At 36.7% G+C, this 25,085-nt stretch overlaps 1 protein-coding gene across 1 annotated transcript; it reads left to right on the top strand.

The window, feature by feature from the left end:
• The first annotated feature begins 21,377 nt into the window (after positions 1 to 21,377).
• Positions 21,378 to 23,626, top strand: LOC107605309 (uncharacterized). Its single transcript, XM_016307149.3, has 4 exons — positions 21,378 to 22,750; positions 22,831 to 22,989; positions 23,133 to 23,241; positions 23,324 to 23,626. Exons 1-4 carry the CDS (start codon positions 22,289 to 22,291, stop codon positions 23,518 to 23,520), a joined length of 927 nt encoding a protein of 308 aa, XP_016162635.1. The 5' UTR covers positions 21,378 to 22,288; the 3' UTR covers positions 23,521 to 23,626.
• The last annotated feature ends 1,459 nt before the right edge of the window (positions 23,627 to 25,085 follow it).

Here is a 25,085-nt window from a genome sequence, read left to right as displayed (position 1 = left end):
TGCAATTACTACTGCAATTTACTCGTACTAAAAAAAGAATATTTATATAAATAATATTGTAATAGGATAAATATGATTATTAAGGGTAAAGTAGACTATTTTGTGCTTAGTCGGGAGCGTCAATTTTATCAAAATTTTATTATCTTCACATTTATACCAATTTCACTCTAAGAACCACCATCTAAATCAACTAATGATTTGTGTTCTGGACTCGGTTTTTGAATCCTCCGTCGAAGCAATCACAATTTGATTACTGGACTCAAATCGGTCCACTAACCATAAATTTCTAATCATTATTCAAATTTAAATACTTTCTCTATTTTAACTAATAAGATAAGATAAGATAATTATCCCATACTATATAAAAGGGGTCAAGAACTCCTTTATGTACGACACACATTCTAATTTGAGCGTCAGAGTATCTTTACAGATACCCACCCCGCCGCTCCAGAAATCCAGTCTCGTCACTAGCTCGATCGGTAAATCTCCGATCCATCTCACAATCCGTACTAGCAATTTCATGTACATTGACGTCGTCTGTGGAGATTCGCCAAGTCTTAGCGGCATGAGGGAGAATTTCGAGGAGCACTCTTTAAGCCATCACCATGGATCTGACCCAAATAAGCCAACGCCGAACCACGGAGTAGTGTCCCTCTGACCCTCGGGAGGATAACCAGCGCCGTTCACTGCCAGCCAACTCCCGACAGGCAACGGCCAAAAGAAGACGACCACCATCTCAATCCCAAACGCCTGGTGGACTAGGAGAGAAATCAATCCAGATAATCCAAGAGCTCTACCAAAGAGTACAAACCCTTGAGGACTGGGACGTGACCAAAAAGCGATACTAGCCAGAACACGCAAGTCAGGCAACCTGTAGGAGCCGATCATAGCGAGAAACCAAGAACGAAAGGTCACCCAAACAATGACATGGGAAACGACGAATGGGATTGTTATCAAACAATCCATTCGATACGAGTTTTCGATCTCCAATAATCAAGCAGAATATGAAGCCCTCTCAGCCGGACTAACGTTGGCCAAAGAGGTCGGCGCAAGAACACTAGAAGTTTGCAGTAACTCTTAGGTGGTCAGCTCCTAAATAAACGGGGACTACCAGACATGGGACCCTTTGTTACAACAGTACCTATCCAAGGTCAAAGAGCTAACCGCCGGATTCGACGGAGTGACCATCTGACACATTCTCCGAGAATGAAACATGAGAGCCTATTTGCTCTCTAAGCTAGCAAGTACTAAATCAGTCTCTGGGAACCGATCACTGATCTAAGAAGTCGTCAAGACACCATTCGTCGTGTCCTCAGCTTCGGCAAACCTCCCCGTGATGAATCAGCACTCCTGGACCTTCCTAATCCTCCGATACCTCAACGACGGAAACCTACCTGAAGACCCAAAGGAGGCGAAGCGTCACTACAAAATTTTTATTTGTTTGTGGTAGTTTTTTAATGGGAGTTATTAAAAACCTCCGTAATATATTTTATTTGTGACAAATTATAAAACTCCCTAAATAATTAACAAAAACTCCCACAGTTATAATACTCCTAATCCAATCAATTATAAAACAATCCAACCCAAACAAATATTCACTCAGCCCATACAAAAAAAAATTCATAACAGGGCTTCAAGAGAGAAGAAGAGGGAGAGTAAGATCTCCCTGAAACCTTAGAATTTCAATGCCATCGCCACCGCCATCGCCATTCATGTCTTTGCCGTTGTTGTCATCAATGTCTCCTTCGTCAACACGTCACGCGTGGAGTTGTGAATGGAGGACGAGGTGACCGTGGAGCCTCTCAATTCGTGGAGCTCTCAGGATAGTATTTTAGTGATAATTCCATTTAAATCATTGAGGTAATGCTTAGATCTTCTATTTCTGCATCGTCTTCTATAGTGGGTTTTTCCACTGGTTTCGCTTTTGCTCTAGTGGCTTGAAGCACTCAGAGCGAGGTTTCGGAACAGACGCGGTGGCATTGGCTGAGGAGATCTGGAAGGCGAGTGAGCGGGAGTCTCTGGAAGCTTCGATTGAAGCTGCGTTCGAAGTTATCAGATCTCATGGAATTGATTCTCATGTCGTTCCAAGTCATTACAGTGAGAATTTCTTCCTAATTTTTTCTTGTTTAGTTCGGGACTTAAATTTCCTCACTCACTTCCGTTCAGAATTTGTTTAGACAATCTCTGTGTTTGTGAGAGAGGTGAATTAAATTTGAGTTCTCTATTAACTCCCATTTGTGCTTAGTTCAGCTTCATACAGATACTTTCTCACTTGCTTCTATCATTTCAATTATTCCAAATTACAAAGCCAGCAATGTACCTTTTTATGGAAATTCAGAAGATCAATAGTAGTTACTATTCTAAGGTATATATGTATGTCTCTTTAATAATTCCTTTTCAAATGGAAGATTGAACTTACTGATTACAAAACAGTTCGCTACATAAATAACCTTGCAGACTCTTCATAAGCTCTTTATTATCAATGTTGGATCCGGCTTTAAAATGCTATGAAAAGCCATTAAGACATTCCTAGATATTTGCACAGTAACAAAAGTTCAAGTATGAATCACTATTATATTCCATCATATTATTCCATTTTTAGATATTTTGAACTAGCAAGATTCTTATTCTAATGGCACCAGTTTTACTTTTGGCATGCCAACTATGTTATAGTTACTGTGATTGATGGTGGCAATGGATTGGCACTAATGATAATGGTAGTTTAGTTGTTAGTGATTATACAAACCTTATTAATATTTAAGTTAATAGTACGTTAAAGGTTTTTTTTCCTTTTGGTTTGTAATATTATCTTGCTTTTGGTTGAACTGATTTTGGTTTGATTTATAGTAAAAATTTGTCCCCTATTTTCCTAAAGGCAATATTTGTATTGTAACAAATTTTAACTGTTATTATATTTCATTTACTTATGTGAATGATTAATCCTTGACTGGAAAAAATAAATCACTCTCTCATTTTTGTTGTTTCTGCAGGAAAGAAAAAGGTGATTTAAGAAAATGATATGTCAAGAGCTAAAGATATGGCTTCTAAATTCTTGGGGCCTTCATAGGGTTCCAAATTTTATGTCAAGAGCTCTGACTTCAGACCTCTTTGTGAATTTTTCTCCACCTTTTTCATTTAATTGTTTTGCTATTTTCCTTTTTTTGATTGAATTGTTCAGTGACTATAGTACAGTGATTGTCGCAATACACTAGATGCTTTGACTTTCCAAACATTATGGATATTTTTTACTGGTTTGATATAAGTACTAAATTTCATGTGTTATCATTTTTATACTTAAGATGTGAATTTTTTTTTATTACCGGTTCTCAGTAGAGTTGGTTTGGAATGTCCTGACCTGGAGACTCTTTGCATCAAGATCAAGCCCTAACAATCGAAAATATGCATTCTTTTTAACCTTTTCTTTCCATTTTTATTTGAAGCAAATGTAGCTTCTAAGTATGAAAATTTTAGATTTGCTGTCATAATACTAATTTTATGCCACTGTTCCTTTTTATTAGGTGTGAAAAAGATCATTTGTTGGGCTATAAGTTACCAGCTTATGCACTCGTCTGAATCATCAACCAAAGATTCTAAGCAGAAAGGATGACTTTTTTCCATTTTGATCCTACCGTCCCTAAAATTTAGAGTAATGAAAAATATATCAAAGTCCTTTAATTTTTAACCCATTTTTTACACTTCATTGCTGCAGCATTAATTATAGGATGAACATTCTGCACAATATTCAAAATGAAAACAAGAGTTTAAAGAAATTATTGAAAGTAATTTAACACAAGCTGCTGCAAATTTATACATTTTACTACTTTACCATATGCAACTTATTTTGCATTGTCACTTTTTCAAAATATGGCATTGCCTGTAATTATTCTCTATTATATTTGTTTTCCTATGACAGGATGCGATTACCAAAAATGAATTTGAAAAAAATTTGTTTGCCAATTATTGCTTCAGCTTCAGCTTGGTATATGTTTTCTACCATTATTTTTATTAAATAGTGAAAATTTTAATTTAAATATGTAAATTTAATTGATTTAAGTTGTTCATTTTATACCAATTTGATTAATGTAATTTGTTTAAATTTTTGTTCATTCCATAAATTACTAATTTTTTTAAAGTTAACTAATCTTTAGTTTGATTGATGTAATTTTTTCAATCAATAATAGTAGTTTATAACTTTTAAATATGTTTAGTTTTAATTTTAAATTGTTTGTAACCGTTTAGTTTGATGCAGTTTTTTTTTTGAAAATTCAGTTTTTGTAGAAGTTTTAAATCGCCACAAAAATTTCAAAAAATTGTCAAAAAATTCAACTCAAAACCCCCCACAAAGTAGATAAAGAACTGCCACTAAATTATGTCTTGAGAATTCTGCAAAACCGCCACAAATAAGTTCGTGGTACCTCAAATTTTAGAGGCTTGAAAAACTCCCACCAACCTTTTGGTGGGGTTTCAAACCCCCACAAACTAAAAAAAATCCGCCATAAATCAACTTGAATCTTGTAGTGCATATAAAATGGGAGGCTGCGAAGTATACCACAGTAGTAGGGCAACTATACAAATCGAGGGCTGTCCCAGCCCCTTCTCAAATGCGTAGAATCAGACGACACAAATTACATACTTTGTGAAATTCACAAAGGATGCTGTGGCCATCACATTGGAGGCAAAATCCTAGTTCAGAAAGTCATCTGAGCCAAGTACTTCTTAGATCTATTTTGATTTGAGTATCGGAGTGTCTTTGCAAGTGATGAGCGGATATTTTATACACTTTTTGGGGTTAATTTCATATAGATTTTAGTATGTTTTAGTTGGTTTTTAGTTTATTTTCATTAGTTTCTAGGCAAAATCCACATTTCTGGACTTTACTATGAGTTTGTGTGTTTTTCTGTAATTTCAGGTATTTTCTGGCTGAAATTGAGGGAGCTGAGCAAAAATCTGATTCAGGCTGAAAAAGGACTGCTGATGCTGTTGGATTCTGACCTCCCTGCACTCAAAATGGGTTTTCTGGAGCTACAGGAGTTCAAATGGCACGCTTTCAATTGCGTTGGAAAGTAGACATCCAGGGCTTTCCAACAATATATAATAGTTTATACTTTGCTCAAGGATAAATGATGTAAACTGGCGTTCAATGCCAGTTCTCTGCCCAATTCTGGCGTCCAGCGCCAGAAATAAGTTAAAAGTTGGAGTTCAACACCAGAAAAGGATCCAAAACTGGCGTTGAACCCCCAAAATAGCCCCAGGCATGTGAGAAGCTTTAGTCTCAGCCCCAGCACACACCAAGTGGGCCCCAGAAGTGGATTTCTGCACTATCTGTTATAGTTTACTCATTTTCTGTAAACCTAGGTTACTAGTTTAGTATTTAAACAACTTTTAGAGATTTATTTTGCATCTCATGACATTTTAGATCTGAACTTTGTACCTTTTGACGGCATGAGTCTCTAAACTCCATTGTTGGGGGTGAGGAGCTCTGCTGTGCCTCGATGAATTAATGTCAGTATTTCTGTTTTCCATTCAAACATGCGTGTTCCTATCTAAGATACTCATTTGTGCCTTATTATGATGAATGTGATGATCCATGACCCTTATCACCATTCTCAACCTATGAACGTGTGCCTGACAATCACCTCCGTTCTACATTAGATTGAATGAGTATCTCTCAGATTCCCTAATCGGAATCTCCGTGGTATAAGCTAGAATCCATTGGCAGCATCCTTGAGAATTCGGAAAGTCTAAACCTTGTCTGTGGTATTCCGAGTAGGATTCTGGGATTGGATGACTGTGACGAGCTTCAAACTCGCGAGTGCTGGGCGTAGTGACAGACGCAAAAGGATAGCGAATCCTATTCCGGTACGATCGAGAACCTGCAGATGATTAGCCGTGTGGTGACAGCGCACCTGGACCATTTTCACTGAAAGGAAGGATGGTAGCCATTGACAACGGTGATCCTCCAACACACAGCTTGCCATAGGAGGGACGTGCGTGCGTGGAGAAGAAGATAGGGAGAAAGCAGAGATTCAAAAGGGCAAAGCATCTCCAAAACTCCAACATATTCTTATTTACTGCATAACAAGTAACCTTTAATTCATGCTCTCTTGCTTATTCGTAATTCAATTGATAAATATAATTGACTTCCTGACTAAGAATTGCAAGATAACCATAGATTGCTTTAAACCAACAATCTCCGTGGGATTCGACCCTTACTCACGTAAGGTATTACTTGGACGACCCAGTGCACTTGCTGGTTAGTGGTACGAGTCGTGAAAAGTGTGATTCACAATTCGTGCATCAAGTTTTTGGCGCCGTTGCCGGGGATTGTTCGAGTTTGAACAACTGACGGTGAATCTTGTTGCTTAGATTAGGAAATTTTTGTCTTTTGAGTCAGAATCTTTTGTTTTCTTTCCAAAAATTTTTCAAAAATAATAATTTCTCTATTAAATTTTGTGCCAAACTCTAAGTTTGGTGTTTTCTTATTGATTCCCCTTTGGTTTTCGATAATTTTAGTTTAGTTTTCTAAAAATTTTAAGTTTGGTGTTCTTGTGAGTCTTCAAAGTGTTCTTGAGTTTTCCTTGTGTCTTGATCTTAAAATTTTTAAGTTTGGTGTTCCTTGGTGTTTTCCCTCAAAATTTTCAAAAACAAGGAGAATTAGATCTAAAAATTTTAAATCTTGTGCTATCTTATTGTTTTTCTCTCTCCTCTTTAAATTCAAAAATATATTTTCTCTCTACTTTAAGGCAAATTTTCGAAAATTACCTTTAAAATTCAGATTTTTATTTCAAAATTTAAAACCTTTTTCAAAAATCATCATATCCTTTTCAAAACTTCCTAACCACCTTCTCTCTCTCCTCATTTTTTCGAAAATTTTTAACCATTTTTATTTATTTTATTTTAATTTATTTCATTTTCGAAATAAATAAATAAATAAATAAATAAATAAAAATAATTTTTTTTTTACATCATCTCCTTTTCTCCATCATGGATCTAAGTGGAAATGAACAGTCCAGGAGGACTCTGGGGTCATATGCTAACCCCTCTACTGCTTCATATGGGAGCAGTATCTGCATACCCTCCATTGGAGTCAGTAGTTTTGAGTTGAATCCTCAGCTCATTATCATGGTGCAGCAAAGTTGCCAGTATTCCGGTCTTCCACAGGAAGAGCCTACAGAGTTTCTGGCACAGTTTTTACAGATTGCTGACACAGTACATGATAAGGAAGTAGATCAGGATATCTACAGATTATTACTGTTTTCATTTGCTGTAAAAGACCAAGCAAAGAGGTGGTTAAATAACCAACCTAAGGCTAGCATAAGGACATAGAAACAGCTGATAGAAAAATTCCTGAATCAATACTTTCCTCCAAAACGGATGACACAGCTAAGGCTGGACATCCAAGGCTTTAAACAAGGAGATAATGAATCTCTTTATGATGCCTGGGAGAGATACAGAGAGATGCTACAAAAATGCCCCTCTGAAATGTTTTCAGAGTGGGTTCAGTTAGACATCTTCTATTATGGGCTTACAGAAAGAACTCAGATCTCTATAGATTGCTCAGCTGGTGGATCCATTCACATGAGAAAGACAATTGAAGAAGCTCAAGAGCTCATTGACACAGTTGCCAGAAATCAACATCTGTACATAAGCAGTGACTCTTCCATGAAAGAAGAGGCTGAAACAGTAACTGCTGAACTCAGTCCTGCAGAGCAAGCTGCTGAATTCAATCAGCAATTAGATTTTCTAACAAAGCAGTTAGCTGAATTCAAGGATAAACTACAAGAAACAAGGATGGCTAATATAAACATGGAAGTGCAATTGAAGCAAACAAAGCAGCAGCTGTCAAAACAAATAATAGAAGAATGCCAAGCAGTTCAATTAAGAAGTGGAAAAATATTAAATACCTCACCTCAAGGCAGCAAAGAGCTAAGGAATGAGCAAACCACCCAATATTCACCTGAGGACAGTAAGAGCCCAGGGAAAAGCAATTCTGGCGCTAAAATGCCAGAAATCTGGTGGAAGGCTGGCGCTGAACGCCCAGACCATGCCCAAGACTGGCGTTCAACGCCAGTAACAAGCAAGGACTGGCGTTCAACACCAGAAACAAGCAAGGATCTGGCGTTGAACGCACAAAATGGGCACCGTTCTGGCGTTCAAACGCCAGGAACAGACAAGGAGTTGGCGTCTAACATCACTCCAGCTTCTAACTCTGGCACTCAATTGCCAGTGAGGGATCAAACACACACAAGTGCTGATGACAACCCCTCTAAAAAGGCTTCTTCAACCACTTCTGTAGGCAATAAACCCACAACAACTAAGGTTGAGGAATATAAAGCCAAGATACCTTATCCTCAAAAACTCCGGAAAGAGGAGCAGGATAGGCAATTTGCTCGCTTTGCAGATTATCTCAGGACTCTTGAAATAAAGATTCCATTTGCAGAGGCACTTGAGCAAATACCTTCTTATGCCAAGTTCATGAAAGAGATCTTGAGTCATAAAAAGGATTGAAGAGAAACAGAAAGAGTTCTCCTCACTGAAGAATGCAGTGCAGTCATTCTAAAAAGCTTTCCTGAAAAGCTTAAAGACCCTGGGAGTTTTCTGATACCATGCATATTAGAAGGTAATTGCACCAAGACAGCTTTATGCGATCTTGGGGCAAGCATCAACCTAATACCTGCATCCACTATCAGAAAGCTTGGCTTAACTGAAGAAGTTAAACCAACCTGGATATGTCTCCAACTTGCTGATGGCTCCATTAAATACCCATCAGGCGTGATTGAAGACATGATTGTCAGAGTTGGGCCATTCGCCTTTCCCACTGACTTTGTAGTGCTGGAAATGGAGGAGCACAAGAGTGCTACTCTCATTCTAGGAAGACCCTTCCTAGCAACTGGACGAACCTTCATTGATGTCCAACAAGGGGAAATAACCCTGAGAGTCAATGATGATGAGTTTAAGTTGAATGCTGTCAAAGCCATGCAGCATCCAGACACATCAAAAGACTGCATGAAAGTTGACCTTATTGACTCTTTGGTAGAAGAGATCAACATGGCTGAGAGTCTCGAATAAGAATTGGAAGACATCTTTAAAGATGTTCAGCCTGATTTGGAGGATTCAGAGGAGATGAAAGAGCCTCTGAAATTTCCTCAGGAAGAGGAAAAACCTCCTAAACCCGAGCTCAAACCATTACCACCATCCCTGAAATATGTATTTCTGGGAGAAGGTGACACTTTTCCAGTGATCATAAGCTCTGTTTTAAATCCACAGGAAGAGGAAGCACTTATTCAAGTGCTAAGGACACACAAGACAGCTCTTGGGTGGTCCATAGGTGACCTTAGGGGCATAAGCCCAGCTAGATGCATGCACAAAATCTTATTGGAGGATAATGCTAAACCAGTGGTTCAACCACAGAGGCGGCTAAATCCAGCCATGAAGGAAGTGGTGCAGAAAGAGGTCACCAAATTACTAGAGGCTGGGATTATTTATCCTATCTCTGATAGCCCCTGGGTGAGCCCTGTCCAAGTCGTCCCAAAAAAGGGAGGCATGACAGTGATTCATAATGAAAAAAATGAACTGGTTCCTACAAGAACAGTTACAGGGTGGCGCATGTGTATTGACTACAGAAGGCTCAATACAGCCACCAGAAAGGATCATTTTCCTTTACCATTCATAGACCAGATGCTAGAAAGACTGGCAGGTCATGATTATTACTACTTTTTGGATAGCTACTCAGGCTATAACCAGATTGCAGTAGATCCCCAAGATCAAGAGAAAACAGCATTCACATGTCCATCTAGAGTGTTTGCTTATAGAAGGATGCCATTTGGGCTGTGTAATGCGCCTGCAACCTTCCAGAGATGCATGCTCTCTATTTTCTCTGATATGGTGGAAAAATTTCTGGAAGTCTTCATGGATGACTTCTCAGTATATGGAGACTCATTCAGCTCCTGTCTTGATCACCTGAAACTTGTTCTGAAGAGATGCCAAGAGACCAACTTAGTTTTAAACTGGGAAAAATGTCACTTCATGGTGACTGAAGGGATTGTCCTTGGGCATAAAATCTCAAACAAGGGAATAGAGGTGGATCAAGCAAAAATAGAGGTAATTGAAAAATTACCACCACCTGCCAATGTTAAGGCAATCAAAAGCTTTCTGGGGCATGCAGGATTCTATAGGAGGTTTATAAAGGATTTTTCAAAAATCGCAAAACTTCTAAGCAATCTGCTAGCTGCTGACACGCCATTTGTGTTTGACACAAAGTGTCTGCAGGCGTTTGAAACGCTGAAAGCTAAGTTGGTCACAGCACCAGTTATTTCTGCACCAGACTGGACATTACCATTTGAGCTAATGTGTGATGCCAGTGATCACGCCATTGGTGCAGTATTGGGACAGAGGCATGACAAGCTTCTGCACTTCATTTATTATGCTAGTCGCATTTTAAATGATGCCTAGAAAAATTACACAACCACAGAAAAAGAATTACTTGTAGTGGTTTATGCCATTGACAAGTTCAGATCATACTTAGTAGGATCAAAAGTGATTGTGTATACTGACCATGCTGCTCTTAAATATCTACTCACAAAGCAAGATTCAAAACCCAGGCTCATCAGATGGGTGTTGCTTCTGCAAGAGTTTGATATAGAAATAAGAGACAGAAAAGGGACAGATAACCAAGTGGCTGATCATCTGTCCCGGATAGAGCCAGTAGAAGGGACGCCCCTCCCCTCTCTTGAGATCTCTGAGACTTTTCTGGATGAGCATTTATTTGCCATTCAGGAAACACCATGGTTTGCCGATATTGCAAACTATAAAGCTGCAAGGTTCATACCCAAAGAGTACAACAGGCAACAAAAGAAAAAATTAATCACTGATGCAAAGTACTACTTGTGGGATGAACCCTATCTCTTTAAGAGATGTGCAGACGGAATAATCCGTAGGTGTGTTCCTAGAGAGGAAGCACAGAGGATCCTATGGCATTGCCATGGATCTCAATATGGAGGCCATTTCGGAGGTGAGCGAACAGCCACCAAGGTCCTCCAATGTGGCTTCTATTGGCCCACACTCTTAAGAGATTCCCGAGAGTTTGTACGTAACTGTGACAGTTGCCAAAGAGCTGGTAATCTGCCTCATGGTTACGCCATGCCTCAACAAGGAATCTTGGAGATTGAGTTGTTTGACGTATGGGGAATTGACTTCATGGGACCTTTCCCACCATCATTCTCAAACACTTATATACTGGTGGCAGTTGACTATGTATCAAAATGGGTTGAGGCCATTGCCACACCCACCAATGATACTAAAACAGTGCTGAAGTTCCTCCAGAAACATATCTTTAGCAGGTTTGGTGTCCCTAGAGTACTGATCAGTGATGGGGGCACTCACTTCTACAACAAACAGCTTTACTCTGCCATGGTTCGGTATGGGATTCGCCACAAGGTGGCTACCCCATATCATCCACAAACTAATGGGCAAGCTGAAGTCTCTAACAGAGAATTAAAGCAAATCCTAGAACGAACAGTAAGTACCCGTAGAAAGGATTGGGCACGGAGCTTGGATGATGCTCTGTGGGCTTACAGAACAGCATTCAAGACCCCTATAGGGACCTCTCCATACCAACTTGTGTATGGTAAGGCATGTCACCTGCCCATGAAACTGGAACACAAAGCCTACTGGGCAACCAGATTCCTAAACTTTGATGCCAAATTAGCAGGAGAAAAAAGATTGCTCCAGCTAAATGAGCTAGAGGAATTCAGATTCACTGCTTTCGAAAATGCCAAGCTTTATAAAGAGAAATAAAAAAAGTGGCATGATAGAAAGCTGTCATCTAGAATCTTTGAACCAGGACAGAAGGTTCTGCTGTTTAACTCTAGACTCAGGCTATTCCCCGGGAAACTGAAATCCCGGTGGAGGGGACCATATGTGATTATAAGTGTATCACCATATGGTTATGTGGAGCTTCAAGATATTGATTCTGATAAGAAGTTCATTGTCAATGGACAGAGAATCAAGCACTATCTTGAAGGCAACGTTGAGCAAGAGTGCTCAAGGCTGAAGCTAGATTAAAAGCTCAGCAAGGTCCAGCTGAAGACAATAAAGAAGCGCTTGCTGGGAGGCAACCCAGCCATGGGGCATCAATCCTCTAAGCATTTTGCCCTATTTTTATTTTTATTTGTTTATATAAAGTTCATGGATAATAAGGTAAAGAATCAATTGCATAAGTTCACAGGGTTACAGAAGGAATCTGCACACAAAACAGAGAAAAAGAGCTCACTGACAAGAAAACGCCAGTAAGAGCCTATTTTGGGCGTTCAGCGCCCAAAAGGGGGCATCCAGTGGGCGCTGAACGCCAGTAAGGATAGCTATCTGGTGTTCAACGCTAGAAAAGGGCAACAACTGGGCGTTGAACGCCCAGGAGAGCAACATTTGGGCGTTGAACGCCCAAAACAGGCAGCGTTTGGGCGTTCAAACGCCAGGATGATGGGGAGGAGGTAAATTCGTTTTTTTTCATATTTTTCATTCTAATTTTAATTCCCATGTTTCAAATCATGATTTCTTGCATAAACATGTTAAGAACCCTGATTTCTAAAATCCCTAATTTCTAAAAATCCTACTTTAAAAATATCAAATGTATCTTAATCCATAAGCACAAATCCTCTTTTTCAATCCAATTCAACTCTTTTTCAAAAATCTTTTCAACTCATCAATATCTTTTTCAAATCTCCACATTATCTTTTTCAAAATCTAGATTTATCTTTTTCAAAAATCTTTCATATCTTTTCAATTTTAAACTATATCCTCTCTTATCATATCTTCTATCTTATCTTTTCCAAATCAATCTTTTTTATCATATCTTTTCTAAATTTTTGAACCCACCCCCCCCTTTAAATATGGGTTCGGCCTCCCTCCCCTTCCATTAACAATTGCACCTAGCTCTCCTTCTATCCCTCTCCTTTCTTTTCTTTTGCTTGAGGACAAGCAAACCTCTAAGTTTGGTGTGTTTATCCGTGATCACTAAGATCATGGCTCCTAAGGGAAAACAACCCACTTCAAGAGGCAAGAAAGAGAGCGTTCCAAGACCACTTTGGAATCAAGGGAAGTTCTTATCTAAAGAACATTCAGACCATTATTACAAAATAATGGGTCTAAGATCAGTGATCCCGGAAGTTAGATTCGATCTAAAAGAAGACGAATATCCAGAGATCCAGGAGCAAATTCGAATCAGGAACTGGGAGGTCCTAGCTAATCCTGAAACGAAAGTGGAAAGGAATATGGTCCAGGAGTTCTATGCTAATATGTGGCAGACAGACAAGCAAAAACTATCTGGAACTGCTTTCTATGAATATCGGACCGTAGTCAGAGGAAAGATTGTTCATACCAACCCTGACAAGATCAGGGAGATCTTAAAGCTACCTCAGCTGAAAGATGATCCAGACTCTTTCAACAGGAGAATGATGAGAACAGACAAGGGACTGGATAAGATTCTAGAGGATATATGTATTCCTGGAGCCAGGTGGACCACCAGCACGAAGGGTGTCCCAAATCAACTCAAAAGAGAAGATCTCAAACCAGTCGCCAGAGGATGGCTGGATTTCATTGGGCATTCTCTGCTGTCCACTAGCAATCGTTCTGAAGTCACTGTTAGAAGAGCAGTGATGATCCATTGCATCATGATAGGAAAAGAAGTGGAAGTTCATCAACTGATTTCAACTGAATTCTACAAAATTGCTAACAAAAATTCTAAAGAGGCCAGGTTGGCTTATCCAAGCTTAATTTCTCTGCTCTGCAAGGATGCTGGAGTAAGGATGGGAATAACTGAGTATATCTCAGTTGAGAAACCAATCACCAAAGCTTCAATGGAAAAACAACAAGCACAGGATGATCCCATCAAGAAGAAAACACAGGAATTTCTCCCAGAAATCCCTCAATCTGAATACTGAGAGTATCTTGAAACATCCATTACCAAGATGCAAGAAGCTATGGAACAAATAATAAAAGAACAGAAGGAACAAAGTCAAATTCTTTGCTATTTGATTAAAGAACAAGAGGAGCAAGGGTGTGACTTGAGGGAATTGAAGCGCTAGAAGTTATCTCTTGAAGGACCAAGCACCCCACAGATCCGAGGAACATCCACTTCCCAGAACAAAGGTTGTTAAATTCCAATTTCTGCTTTAACTTTGTGATAGTTGTCGTTATAGGAGTTTACCTTAGGAGTCATATAGTAGTAATTAGTGTCTATTTTGATTTTATCTCCAATTAAGTTATAGTATATTTTTCTCATCATCAGCAAACATGAATAAAATAGTAGATCTTTTGAATAAGAGGCAATAAAATTCGAGTTTTTAATAAGAAAAATTCTAATTAGTAACATGTGGTGGCAATGCTTTCTGTCTTCTGAATGAATGCTTGAACAGTGCATATGTCTTTTGCATTTGTTGTTTAAGATTGTTAAATATGTTGGCTCTTGAAAGAATGATGAACATGAGACATGTTATTGATGATCTGAAAAATCATAAAAATGATTCTTGAAGCAAGAAAAAGGAGCAAAGAACAAAGCTTGCAGAAAAAAAAAAGAGAAGAAAAAGCAAGCAGAAAAAGCCAAAGCTCTTAAAACCAAAAGGCAAGGGTAATAAAAAGGATCCCAAGGCTTTGAGCATCAGTGGATAGGAGGGCCTAAAGGAATAAAATCCTGGCCTAAGCGGCTAAACCAAGCTGTCCCTAGCCATGTGCTTGTGGCGTGAAGGTGTCAAGTGAAAACTTGAGACTGAGCGGTTAAAGTCAAGGTCCAAAGCAAAAAGAAGAGTGTGCTTAAGAACCCTGGACACCTCTAATTGGGGACTTTAGCAAAGCCGAGTCACAATCAAAAAGGGTTCACCTAATTATGTGTCTGTGGCATTTATGTATCCGGTGGTAATACTGGAAAACAAAGTGCTTAGGGCCACGGCCAAGACTCATAAAGTAGCTGTGTTCAAGAATCATCATACGGAAATAGGAGAATCAATAACACTATCTAAATTCTAAGTTCCTATAGATGCCAATCACTCTGAGCTTCAATGGATAAAGTGAGATGCCAAAACTGTTCGGAAGCAAAAAGCTACTAGTCCCGCTCATCTAATTAGAATCTGAGCTTCACTCAAAAACTCTGAGATATTATTGCTTCTTGACTTATTAGTCTTCTATTTTATTTGTCTGGTTGCTTGAGGACAAGCAACAGTTCAAGTTTGGTGTTGTGATGAGCAGATATTTTATACGCTTTTTGGGGTTAATTTCATATAGATTTTAGTATGTTTTAGTTGGTTTTTAGTTTGTTTTCATTAGTTTCTAGGCAAAATCCACATTTCTGGACTTTACTATGAGTTTGTGTGTTTTTCTATAATTTCAGGTATTTTCTGGCTGAAATTGAGGGAGCTGAGCAAAAATCTGATTCAGGCTGAAAAAGGACTGCTGATGCTGTTGGATTCTGACCTCCCTGCACTCAAAATGGATTTTTTGGAGCTACAAAAGTCCAAATGGCGCTCTTCCAATTGCGTTGGAAAGTAGACATCCAGGGCTTTCCAGAAATATATAATAGTCCATACTTTGCTCAAGGATAAATGATGTAAACTGGCGTTCAATGCCAGTTCTCTGCCCAATTCTGGCGTCCAGCGCCAGAAATAAGTTAAAAGTTGGAGTTCAACGCCAGAAAAGGATCCAAAACTGGCGTTGAACGCCCAAAACAGCCCCAGGCACGTGAGAAGCTTTAGTCTCAGCCCCAGCACACACCAAGTGGGCCCCAGAAGTAGATTTCTGCACTATCTGTTATAGTTTACTCATTTTCTGTAAACCTAGGTTACTAGTTTAGTATTTAAACAACTTTTAGAGATTTATTTTGCATCTCATGACATTTTAGATCTGAACTTTGTACCTTTTGACGGCATGAGTCTCTAAACTCCATTGTTGGGGATGAGGAGCTCTGCTGTGCCTCAATGAATTAATGTCAGTATTTCTGTTTTCCATTCAAACATGCGTGTTCCTATCTAAGATACTCATTTGTGCCTTATTATGATAAATGTGATGATCCGTGACACTCATCACCATTCTCAACCTATGAACGTGTGCCTGACAATCACCTCCGTTCTACATTAGATTGAATGAGTATCTCTCAGATTCCCTAATCGGAATCTCCGTGGTATAAGCTAGAATCCATTGGCAGCATCCTTGAGAATCCGGAAAGTCTAAACCTTGTCTGTGGTATTCCGAGTAGGATTCTGGGATTGGATGACTGTGACGAGCTTCAAACTCGCGAGTGCTGGGCGTAGTGACAGACGCAAAAGGATAGCGAATCCTATTCCGGTACGATCGAGAATCTGCAGATGATTAGCCGTGCGGTGACAGCGCACCTGGACCATTTTCACTGAAAGGAAGGATGGTAGCCATTGACAACGGTGATCCTCCAACACACAGCTTGCCATAGGAGGGACGTGCGTGCGTGGAGAAGAAGATAGGGAGAAAGCAGAGATTCAAAAGGGCAAAGCATCTCCAAAACTCCAACATATTCTCATTTACTGCATAACAAGTAACCTTTAATTCATGCTCTCTTGCTTATTCGCAATTCAATTGATAAATATAATTGACTTCCTGACTAAGAATTGCAAGATAACCATAGATTGCTTTAAACCAACAATCTCCGTGGGATTCGACCCTTACTCACGTAAGGTATTACTTGGACGACCCAGTGCACTTGCTGGTTAGTGGTACAAGTCGTGAAAAGTGTGATTCACAATTCGTGCACCAGCAAGTATTACCCCGGCCACTCCAAAAGTCCAGTCCGGTCACTGTCTCGACTGATGAATCTTAGATCCATCTCACCAACTCCTACCATCGACTTCGTGTACAATTAGAAATTATAATCTTAAAGCTTTAAGGATTTGGTTGGTGATTTTGGACTCTTAGAAGTGTGATCAAAGTTCGGGACTGAAGTAGCGTTTTAAATCAAAATTGTTTAGCAGGGTTCGTCAAAAGATCCTAGGACCCATGAAACTAAATGTGAGTTATGTTCTTGGTGATAGCATGATAGAATATCAATGGTTTGAATCATATTTAGATATATTTTTTAAATTAAAATAAAAAAACTTTAAAAACTTATCAGGTCTTAAGATTGAGACTTGTATCCTGTGAGCAGCGAAAGGAATTAGTCCAGAGACTTTAGTAGAAAACTTAGATTTAGTTTTAAAGTTGTTTTCGAGGTCTTAGCTAAGAGAGATATAGACTTAATCTTTAGTTTTGAAAAGAGTTTCTGAGATCCGTAAAGAATACACCAAGCAACAATAAAGGAGATAATATATAGTTCGGATTTTACTATTTGAATAAATATTTAGAAGAGATTATGTTTTAACTTTTATCTGGTAAGCTTGAATAGGAAATTGGTACTTCTAAGGGTCCTATATGTCTTAATGTTCTTAATTAAGGATTTCCAAATGCAAGAAAATGAAAACCAAAGTTCTTAAGAATTAATTTAATTTAGAGAAGTTTCACCAAAGTTACCATTTCCAAGTAATTAGGCCAAGAATCATAGCAACTTGTAACATGAACCAAGTTAAGAAAATAGCCGAAAAACAGTGTGTATACAAATATAACAAAATATATTAGACCTTTCTGTTTTCCTAATTTCTCGTCAAATGGACAGCAAATAGAGCTAGAATTTGATTCTGAGATCCTTCAAAGTTTGCATTCTTCTCCTAATTTCTACATCCTCCATCAACCTTGTAACGCGAGCAACTTCCTCTCTTTCCGCTAAACCATTTTTATTAAAGTTTACCCTTAAAATATTCACTACGACTCCACTAGCTAGTGAAACGTAGTTGAGGAAAATTTCTATATAGTTCGCTGTTTCGATGCTGCCCTGGGCACAGAATGTGTAGTTTATGGTTGAAGGATTCGGAAGGAGACTCGTTATTTCCAATAATTGTGGGAAAAAGGAGTGTGACATGGAAGCCATTAGAGAAGTTGACAAGTCTTTCTGCAAAATGGCTGAACGCTGGACTTGGAATAATAACTACACGCCTTCGCTTCTCCATGTCAATCACAGGCTACTGCATAGGGGTGTAAGTTGCCGAATCGAATTGAAATTTACCGCAAAATCGAGTCGAAATTTACAACAACCGAATAGAAAATAAAAAAAATCGATTTTTTTAATTAAACCGATCGGTTCGGTTCGGTTTTCAGTTGGTTTGGGAGAAACCGAATCCAACCGAATTGAACCAAAGAAATGGCTTAGTAATGCATTGAAATGAAAATTTTAGACTTAACAAATGTGTTTGTTTTATGTTTAGTTGTTGGAATGAGTTGAAATTGTGTTGAATTTGAATGTAATGTAATGTTATTTCAGTTTATTGATTGTTTTGAACATCATTTTACTGAAATTAATTTTCTATTAGTTAGGATTGAAAAATCGAAAAACCGATCGAACCAAACCGTTTTTTATTCGATTCGATTGTTGCACAGACAACAAGTCGATTAATTGGTACTCTGTGAAAACCGAACAGATCGGTTCGATTAGTTTTTAGTCCAAAACCAAACTAAACCGAACCGATAACACACCTACTACTGCAGTCATAGATTTATGCTTTTGGACCATGGACCAACATATTTATAACCGAAAATTCTGAAAAAACTGTCAAAAATTTTGTAAAGCGACAAAATAAAAAATTAATAAGTATTAAGTTTACAACTTTTATGTGCGAATTTTTTTATCTTAATTTAAGCATGAATAAATTTTTGTTTTTTTATTTTATCAAATCTTTTTTAGAGGAGTTTGATTCAAAATTATGAAACTTTTGTTTATCTAAGTTTATAGGTAAATAACACTTTAGTTGGATTAAATTTCTAAAGTGATTTTTCTAATGTATAAGTTTTATTATTTTAGTATTTTAAATTTAGAATTTATATACTGATATTTGAGATTTAATACTGAATTAATAAATAAAATATTAAGTTGATTTTGAATTGTCATTTTTAACACAAATTAAATGATGTTATTTTATTTTAGTACTTAAACAAGATAAAAATGAAAAGACAAATGAATTTATATGATATTTAAATCATTTTAATTTTTTTATTTTTTAAAACGACGTCATTTAATCTTTCTAACATGATAAATCAAAATTAACTCAACATCTTATTTATTGATTTAATGCCAAAATAATTTAAAAATCTATCTAAAACCAAATTTCAAAGATTAATATAATATATTTTAAATTTAATAGACTAAAATAATAAAAATCTTAAAACTCCAAAACTGATACGAAAATTTAGTCACTTTAGTTGCTTTTTCATTTATGAATGAGCCTTCGTGGTTTTTTGACCGTCAAAAAATTATAATAAAAACCTGTAGAAGAGTTAGGACACAGTAAGATAGGAGATTCGAACTCGTAACCTCTTAATTGAGTATGGAAAGACTATACTATTTGAGCTATTACTCATTAACAGACACAGTGCATTATTGCCGTGGAAGAAACGTACATAATTTGATGTAAGCTCATATGCAAGAGTTCTAATAATTATATTAAGACTATATTATTAAATATGTCTTAGAAAATTTAATTATTCACAAAAAAATTAAAAAGATGAAAAAAAAAAAAAGGTGCTGTCAAAGCTTAGTATGAATCATTGTACATTGTTCAAAAGGATAGTGGGTACATCGATTTCATAAAATTTTGACACTCTAATTTCAAATTTTTAATTTATAGTACTTTAAATAATTAGGTCTAGAATTTTTAGTTGCATTAACAAATAAATAATGTACAATAAAAATAAATAAATCTCAATAATAATAGCCTAATAGACAAAAAAAATTTATAATAGCCTAATATGTTGGCCCAACCCTTTGTTTTTTTTTTTTCAAATTTTATGAAACAATTAAAAAACCTAACATTCTTTTTGTTCAAAAATATTGCTAAGACATTCACATGAATAAAATAAATAATGTTTAAAATTAGATGAATGTTTTAAAGAGTAAATATTCTTTTCGACTCCCAACTTTTTGTCTGTGAAATATGTTGCACTTTTATTATATTAAAATTTTTAGTCGATCCTCTTTTTAAAAGAGATTTGAACAACTCGATTTCTGTAATCAGTTAGCAACAAATTACTTATATGATGTGTTAGTTTAAAGATCGGTTACAAAAATCGAGTTATCTACTTCTCTTTTAGGATGAGAGTAGAATTTTAATATGATTAAAATGCAATATATTTCACACACAAAAAATTGGAGGTCTAAAAAAATATTCACTCTATACAAAATAAAAATAGATTACACGAATGTCTTTAACATGTTTATATAAAAATGAAAATTCAGGTGCAGTTAACTTTACGTGAAGTTGATACTTAAGAGCTGTTAGATAATTTTATTGATTTAACTAAATTTTTATCTAACAGTTCTCAATTATCAACTTCACGTGAAGTCAACTGCACTGAATTTTCACTTTTTTTTAATCCAATTCGTTTAAATTTAAATCGACACTTGAGTTCAAAAGAAAAAGATCCGTCTCGTATCCTAATCCGATAAATCTATGTTCTAGGATTACGTGAGAATCCCAAATTCACCTTTACCTTAACAGTTGATTACTTCATTTTTATTTTTAGATAGATAGATAAGAGTATAAGACTTCAAATTATTGCCTATAGCTATTGAAATGAACGTGGTAGCTACGCGCAAGGCGGTAGTCAAAGTCAATGAAGTGATGCTGGGGTCAACTACTTTAACTCTTTTACGACCAACTATCCCAAAAGGAAAGGAAAACGAAGATAGCGTGGCCTATGCACTATTTTCTCGGCAACTTCACTTATAACAGTTATACCAAGTTTCAACACCCTTCTCAGCTCCAATCTTCGCCATTTTAGCTTCACAACTCAAGAATCTATTTTCTCATTCGCATTCTTCGCACTTCTTTTCTTTCTTTATTGTCATGCTTCGCTTCTTTCGCTTTTGCTCTCTTCATCATCATCTAAGGTGTAAGCTACTTCCCAGTTTGCAAGAAAGCTACCAGGTGTGTGTGGAATTCAAAATTTTTTTAATTGCCGTTGTTGTTATTTCTTTTTTTTAACTCTCAGTGTTTCGAACCACATTTGTGGATATTCGTGTAATACGCTTGTTTTAATACAACTTTCTTTTATTTTTGTTTCAGGAGCATAAAGTGATTAACGTTAGCAAATTATCCACAGCAGGTTGCGTTGAATTGTAATTATTTTTATCTTTATTTATTTTTCTCACTTAATTTACTCTTACATTTGAAATAATCAACCAATAAGTAGCAGCAAAACTGCAATATACTTAGGGTGCGTGTGGAATTGACACATTTGCAGAGAATTTTCAGGTATTTTTGGATGTAAATTTTGTTTGGAAACTACTTTAACAAAGACACTAAAAATGTCTTTTTTTTTTTTTTAAAGACGTTCACACATGTCATATTATTATTGGACATTCTTATTAAACCCGTTAATAATTTATTTTTTATTATAAACCAGAATAAAATCGGTTTATTATAGCAACAATAATAAACCCAATTGTCTGCATTATAATTATTAGACCCGATTTGATCCGATCGAATTATACCATCTAAATCGAATATCTTTAAATTTTTTGATAAAAAAACAATTATATCCCTGACTTTTTGTTTTTCGGATATTTAAATCCCTAAAAATTTAAAAATACAATTAAATCCCTAAAAAAATTGGATTTATTGTTATTGTTATAAAAAAAATCGATTTTATTCTAATTTGTTAAAAAATTCAAAAATAACCAGTTCATTAATACGTCCAATAATAATGCGACACGTATATGTCTTTACAAAAAGACATTTTACGCATCTTTATGGGAGCATTCCCAATTTTTTTTTTAAGTAAATATAGTCATTAATCTTTTAACATGAATTGCTAAAACTATTTTTAAACAAATCATTAAAATGACTTATTATATTAAAAATAACTTACCATAAAGTTATTCTTAAAAATTGATTTTTGAACCACACGCACCTTATAAATTTATTCTTATGATTAGATTAGTCGTAGACTGTCAACCAAAAGTATATATATTACTGTAGTACTTATTATATTGGACTTAAGTAAAAGGAAATTACGCGTAAAGACTAAAGACCACAAAAGAACAAATCAAACGTTATTACTGCTTAAAGGCTAAAGCAAATTAAAAAACAGTTACACATTTTTATAGTAAACTTACTTTTATATTCTATTTTCTCTCTTCTAGCATTTGATAGGGTATCCATTGCATTGACGCAAACACTTTAAAATTCACATGAAATTCCATTGCAACTTCCACTCCAACAGCTGCCACATGAAAACACAGAGCTTTGTCCGCATTTCTTATTTCTTGGTTTTAGTTTCTTCATTTTACGATTTGTGTCATACCCCAACACAACCATATCTCTCTGTTTCTTCAGCTTCTACGTATACACACACAATGGAGTCAACGCAAAACCAAGATCACACTGCCGTTTCATACCAGAACGTCGTCGTAATGAGACACGCTGACCGCCTCGACAACTTCGACCCATGCTGGGCCTCCACGGCCGCCCGTCCCTGGGACCCACCGCTACTCGAAGCGGGTCGGCTTCGGGCATTCCAAACGGGTCGGAGTCTCGGACACAGTCTCGGATACCCCATTCACAGGGTGTTTGTCTCCCCCTTCCTCCGCTGCGTCCAGACAGCCTCCGAAGTCGTCTCCGCTCTCTCCACCGTTGATGCCGCGGAAGTCAAGGTCAGAGATGTTTCACTATTTTCTCTCTTTATTCTACCGTGAAATTTAATATTCTCTCTCCTTTACGTTAACAATTGTAGGTGTCTGTTGAATATGGATTGTGTGAAATGATGAACAAGGTGGCGTTTCGTAACGATGTTGCCCCTAAAGATGGAAATTGGGGTTTTAATATAACACAGCTTGAAGCCATGTTCCCAACAGGGACAATGAGTAGTAACGCAGAAAGGGTGGATAAAGAGGTAAACACTGAAGAGGAATTACAAATTATATAATAATTTAGTCAAATATATCAAATCATCCGAGGATTTTCAACTAACAATTGTATAGAAAGACAAGTTGATGTAAGTCTTCTCCTGAATTTATTTGTTTGTTTATTTTTCAGCTGCCTCAATGGGAAGAGTCGTTTGAAGAAACACGGGATAGATATGAGCGCATATTTAAGGAGCTTGCAGATAAATATCCTGCTGAGAATTTGCTGTTTGTTACACATGGTAAAGAATAACTAATTCCTAATCCATATAGTTTACATTTAAGAGAGATTTGTTTATCCATCAAGCTGAACTATTATTGCAGGGGAAGGAATTAAAGTGGCTGTATCTTCGTTCAGAAAAGATGCCAAAGTTTATAAAGTTGGGTACTGTGGATATGTACAGCTTGGACGCCCTATTTTGAAGAAAGATCAATCATTTATTACTGGAGAATTTGATGTACTTACTGATAGTGATCAAACTGGTGTAAGCTATAATATTACCAAACCCTCTCACCAATGACACCAAGTCAAAACCAATGTAATTAGCTCTATTTTCAATCTGCTCTACCTTCTAACATTGTAATTGTATAAAACTTTTAAAATATTACTTTTGATTTTGTGTCTAATTTTTTCTTTATAAACCAAGAAATGATAAGAAATACAGCCTAATCAAGATTAATTGAATCAAGTTTGTTGAGTTTGGAAACTTATAGTTAATTAAATAATCAAACATTATTAAAATATAAGTTAGGATATTATTAAAATTAAGTGTCATATTTAATGCTTCCAATGAATTTGTTTGATATGTTTATTAGTGTGTAGGAGGAAGAAATTAATTTTTCATTGGGTCAAAAAGATAGAGCAGCTCACTTTGGTGAAAGAATTATTTTAACTGTGTGCAAAATCAATTCAAACATAAAGTGACTGAAATTTGAAATGAAGATAAGCCCAAATCATAAGCCCATATTGATAAAACAAATAAAGAAAGAAATGGCTCAAGGATGCCATAAGTTGATCACAAAAACAAAGGGCCCAATTTTGTTGAAGCATGTTTTGGTTACCAATTTATTTTGGTGGAATCCAAATTTTAATCAAATTGAATGCATGCCTTCCACGGATGCCTTTCTCAATGGGTGATGAAATTCAAATTTTAATTAACTTGGATTTATTGCATGCCTTGAAAAATAGGAGAGAGAAAGTTGAAATTGATTTGATGGCATTTAATTGATTTCACACGTTACAAGGCATGGGGAAAAGAAATGGATAATTAACTCATTTTAATTTCCTTCTTTACTCTCATTGAAGCTTTTCCTTCGTCTCTCTCTTCTCTCTCTAGCTTCGGTCATGTCACAGAAAAGAAGAGAAAGCAAGTTATCAAAAGTGAAGCACTGTAGCAGTAAAGCTATGAATAAGCAAGAGGCCAAGGTGATGATGGCTCTTGCAAAAAGAAGATCCACAGTATGGTGTGGCTGAGATCTTTGTCACCAATAGTAAGATGTGGTGAAGAAGTCTCAAGCTCTTCATACCCAAAAATGGAAGAGATCCAACTCGGTCAGAGAAGAAGATCCCTAGGGTATGGCTCGTCTCTACTTTTGTTCATCTATCACAGGAGGTAGCTACTGTAGTTACGTGGGGAAGAAGCAGAAGATAGAGCAGATGGAGCTGTCAAGGATCAAGGGTTCATCAAGGATCAGAAATCCTTCTTGGGGATCAAGTCAAGATGGAAGGCTCAGATTGATGAAGCTTGATGAGATGAGATGAGAGTGAGGTAATTGCATGTTGGATTTTGCATTCGGTTTCCTCTTCTCTCTCTCTCTAGCCGAACTGGTTTGATATTGAAGAAGAAGAAGATTAGCTCGGTTGAACCGTTTCAACCTTGGAGGCTTCCCCTTCTATAATAAGGGTGAACAGCAAAGGCTTGAAACAAGGAGAAAAAGAGTGTAAAGCACAGAGTTCTCATAACTACCTAAGCTAACAGAAGTTCTTCTCCTTCAATGTGTTTCATGTTGTATTTTTCTATTTAGTTTTGTCTGTCTTGAGTCTCATGGTGAAAAAGGCAGACAGTGTGAGGTTTGTAAGAAAAAG

This window comes from Arachis ipaensis, chromosome B6, assembly GCF_059453495.1.
Source record: "Arachis ipaensis isolate K30076 ecotype BB chromosome B6, ASM5945349v1, whole genome shotgun sequence".
NCBI lineage: Eukaryota > Viridiplantae > Streptophyta > Magnoliopsida > Fabales > Fabaceae > Arachis > Arachis ipaensis.
Note: the sequence above shows the minus strand (reverse complement) of the source record. Positions and strands in the feature narration are given on the sequence as shown.

Bases quoted from the DNA above. Each gene is read 5' to 3' on its own strand.
- LOC107605309 (XM_016307149.3), top strand. From the start codon at position 22,289: ATGAAATTCCATTGCAACTTCCACTCCAACAGCTGCCACATGAAAACA. The intron at 22,990-23,132 runs GTAAACACTGAA...TTTATTTTTCAG, and splicing joins CAGAAAGGGTGGATAAAGAG to CTGCCTCAATGGGAAGAGTC. The intron at 23,242-23,323 runs GTAAAGAATAAC...CTATTATTGCAG, and splicing joins TTTGCTGTTTGTTACACATG to GGGAAGGAATTAAAGTGGCT.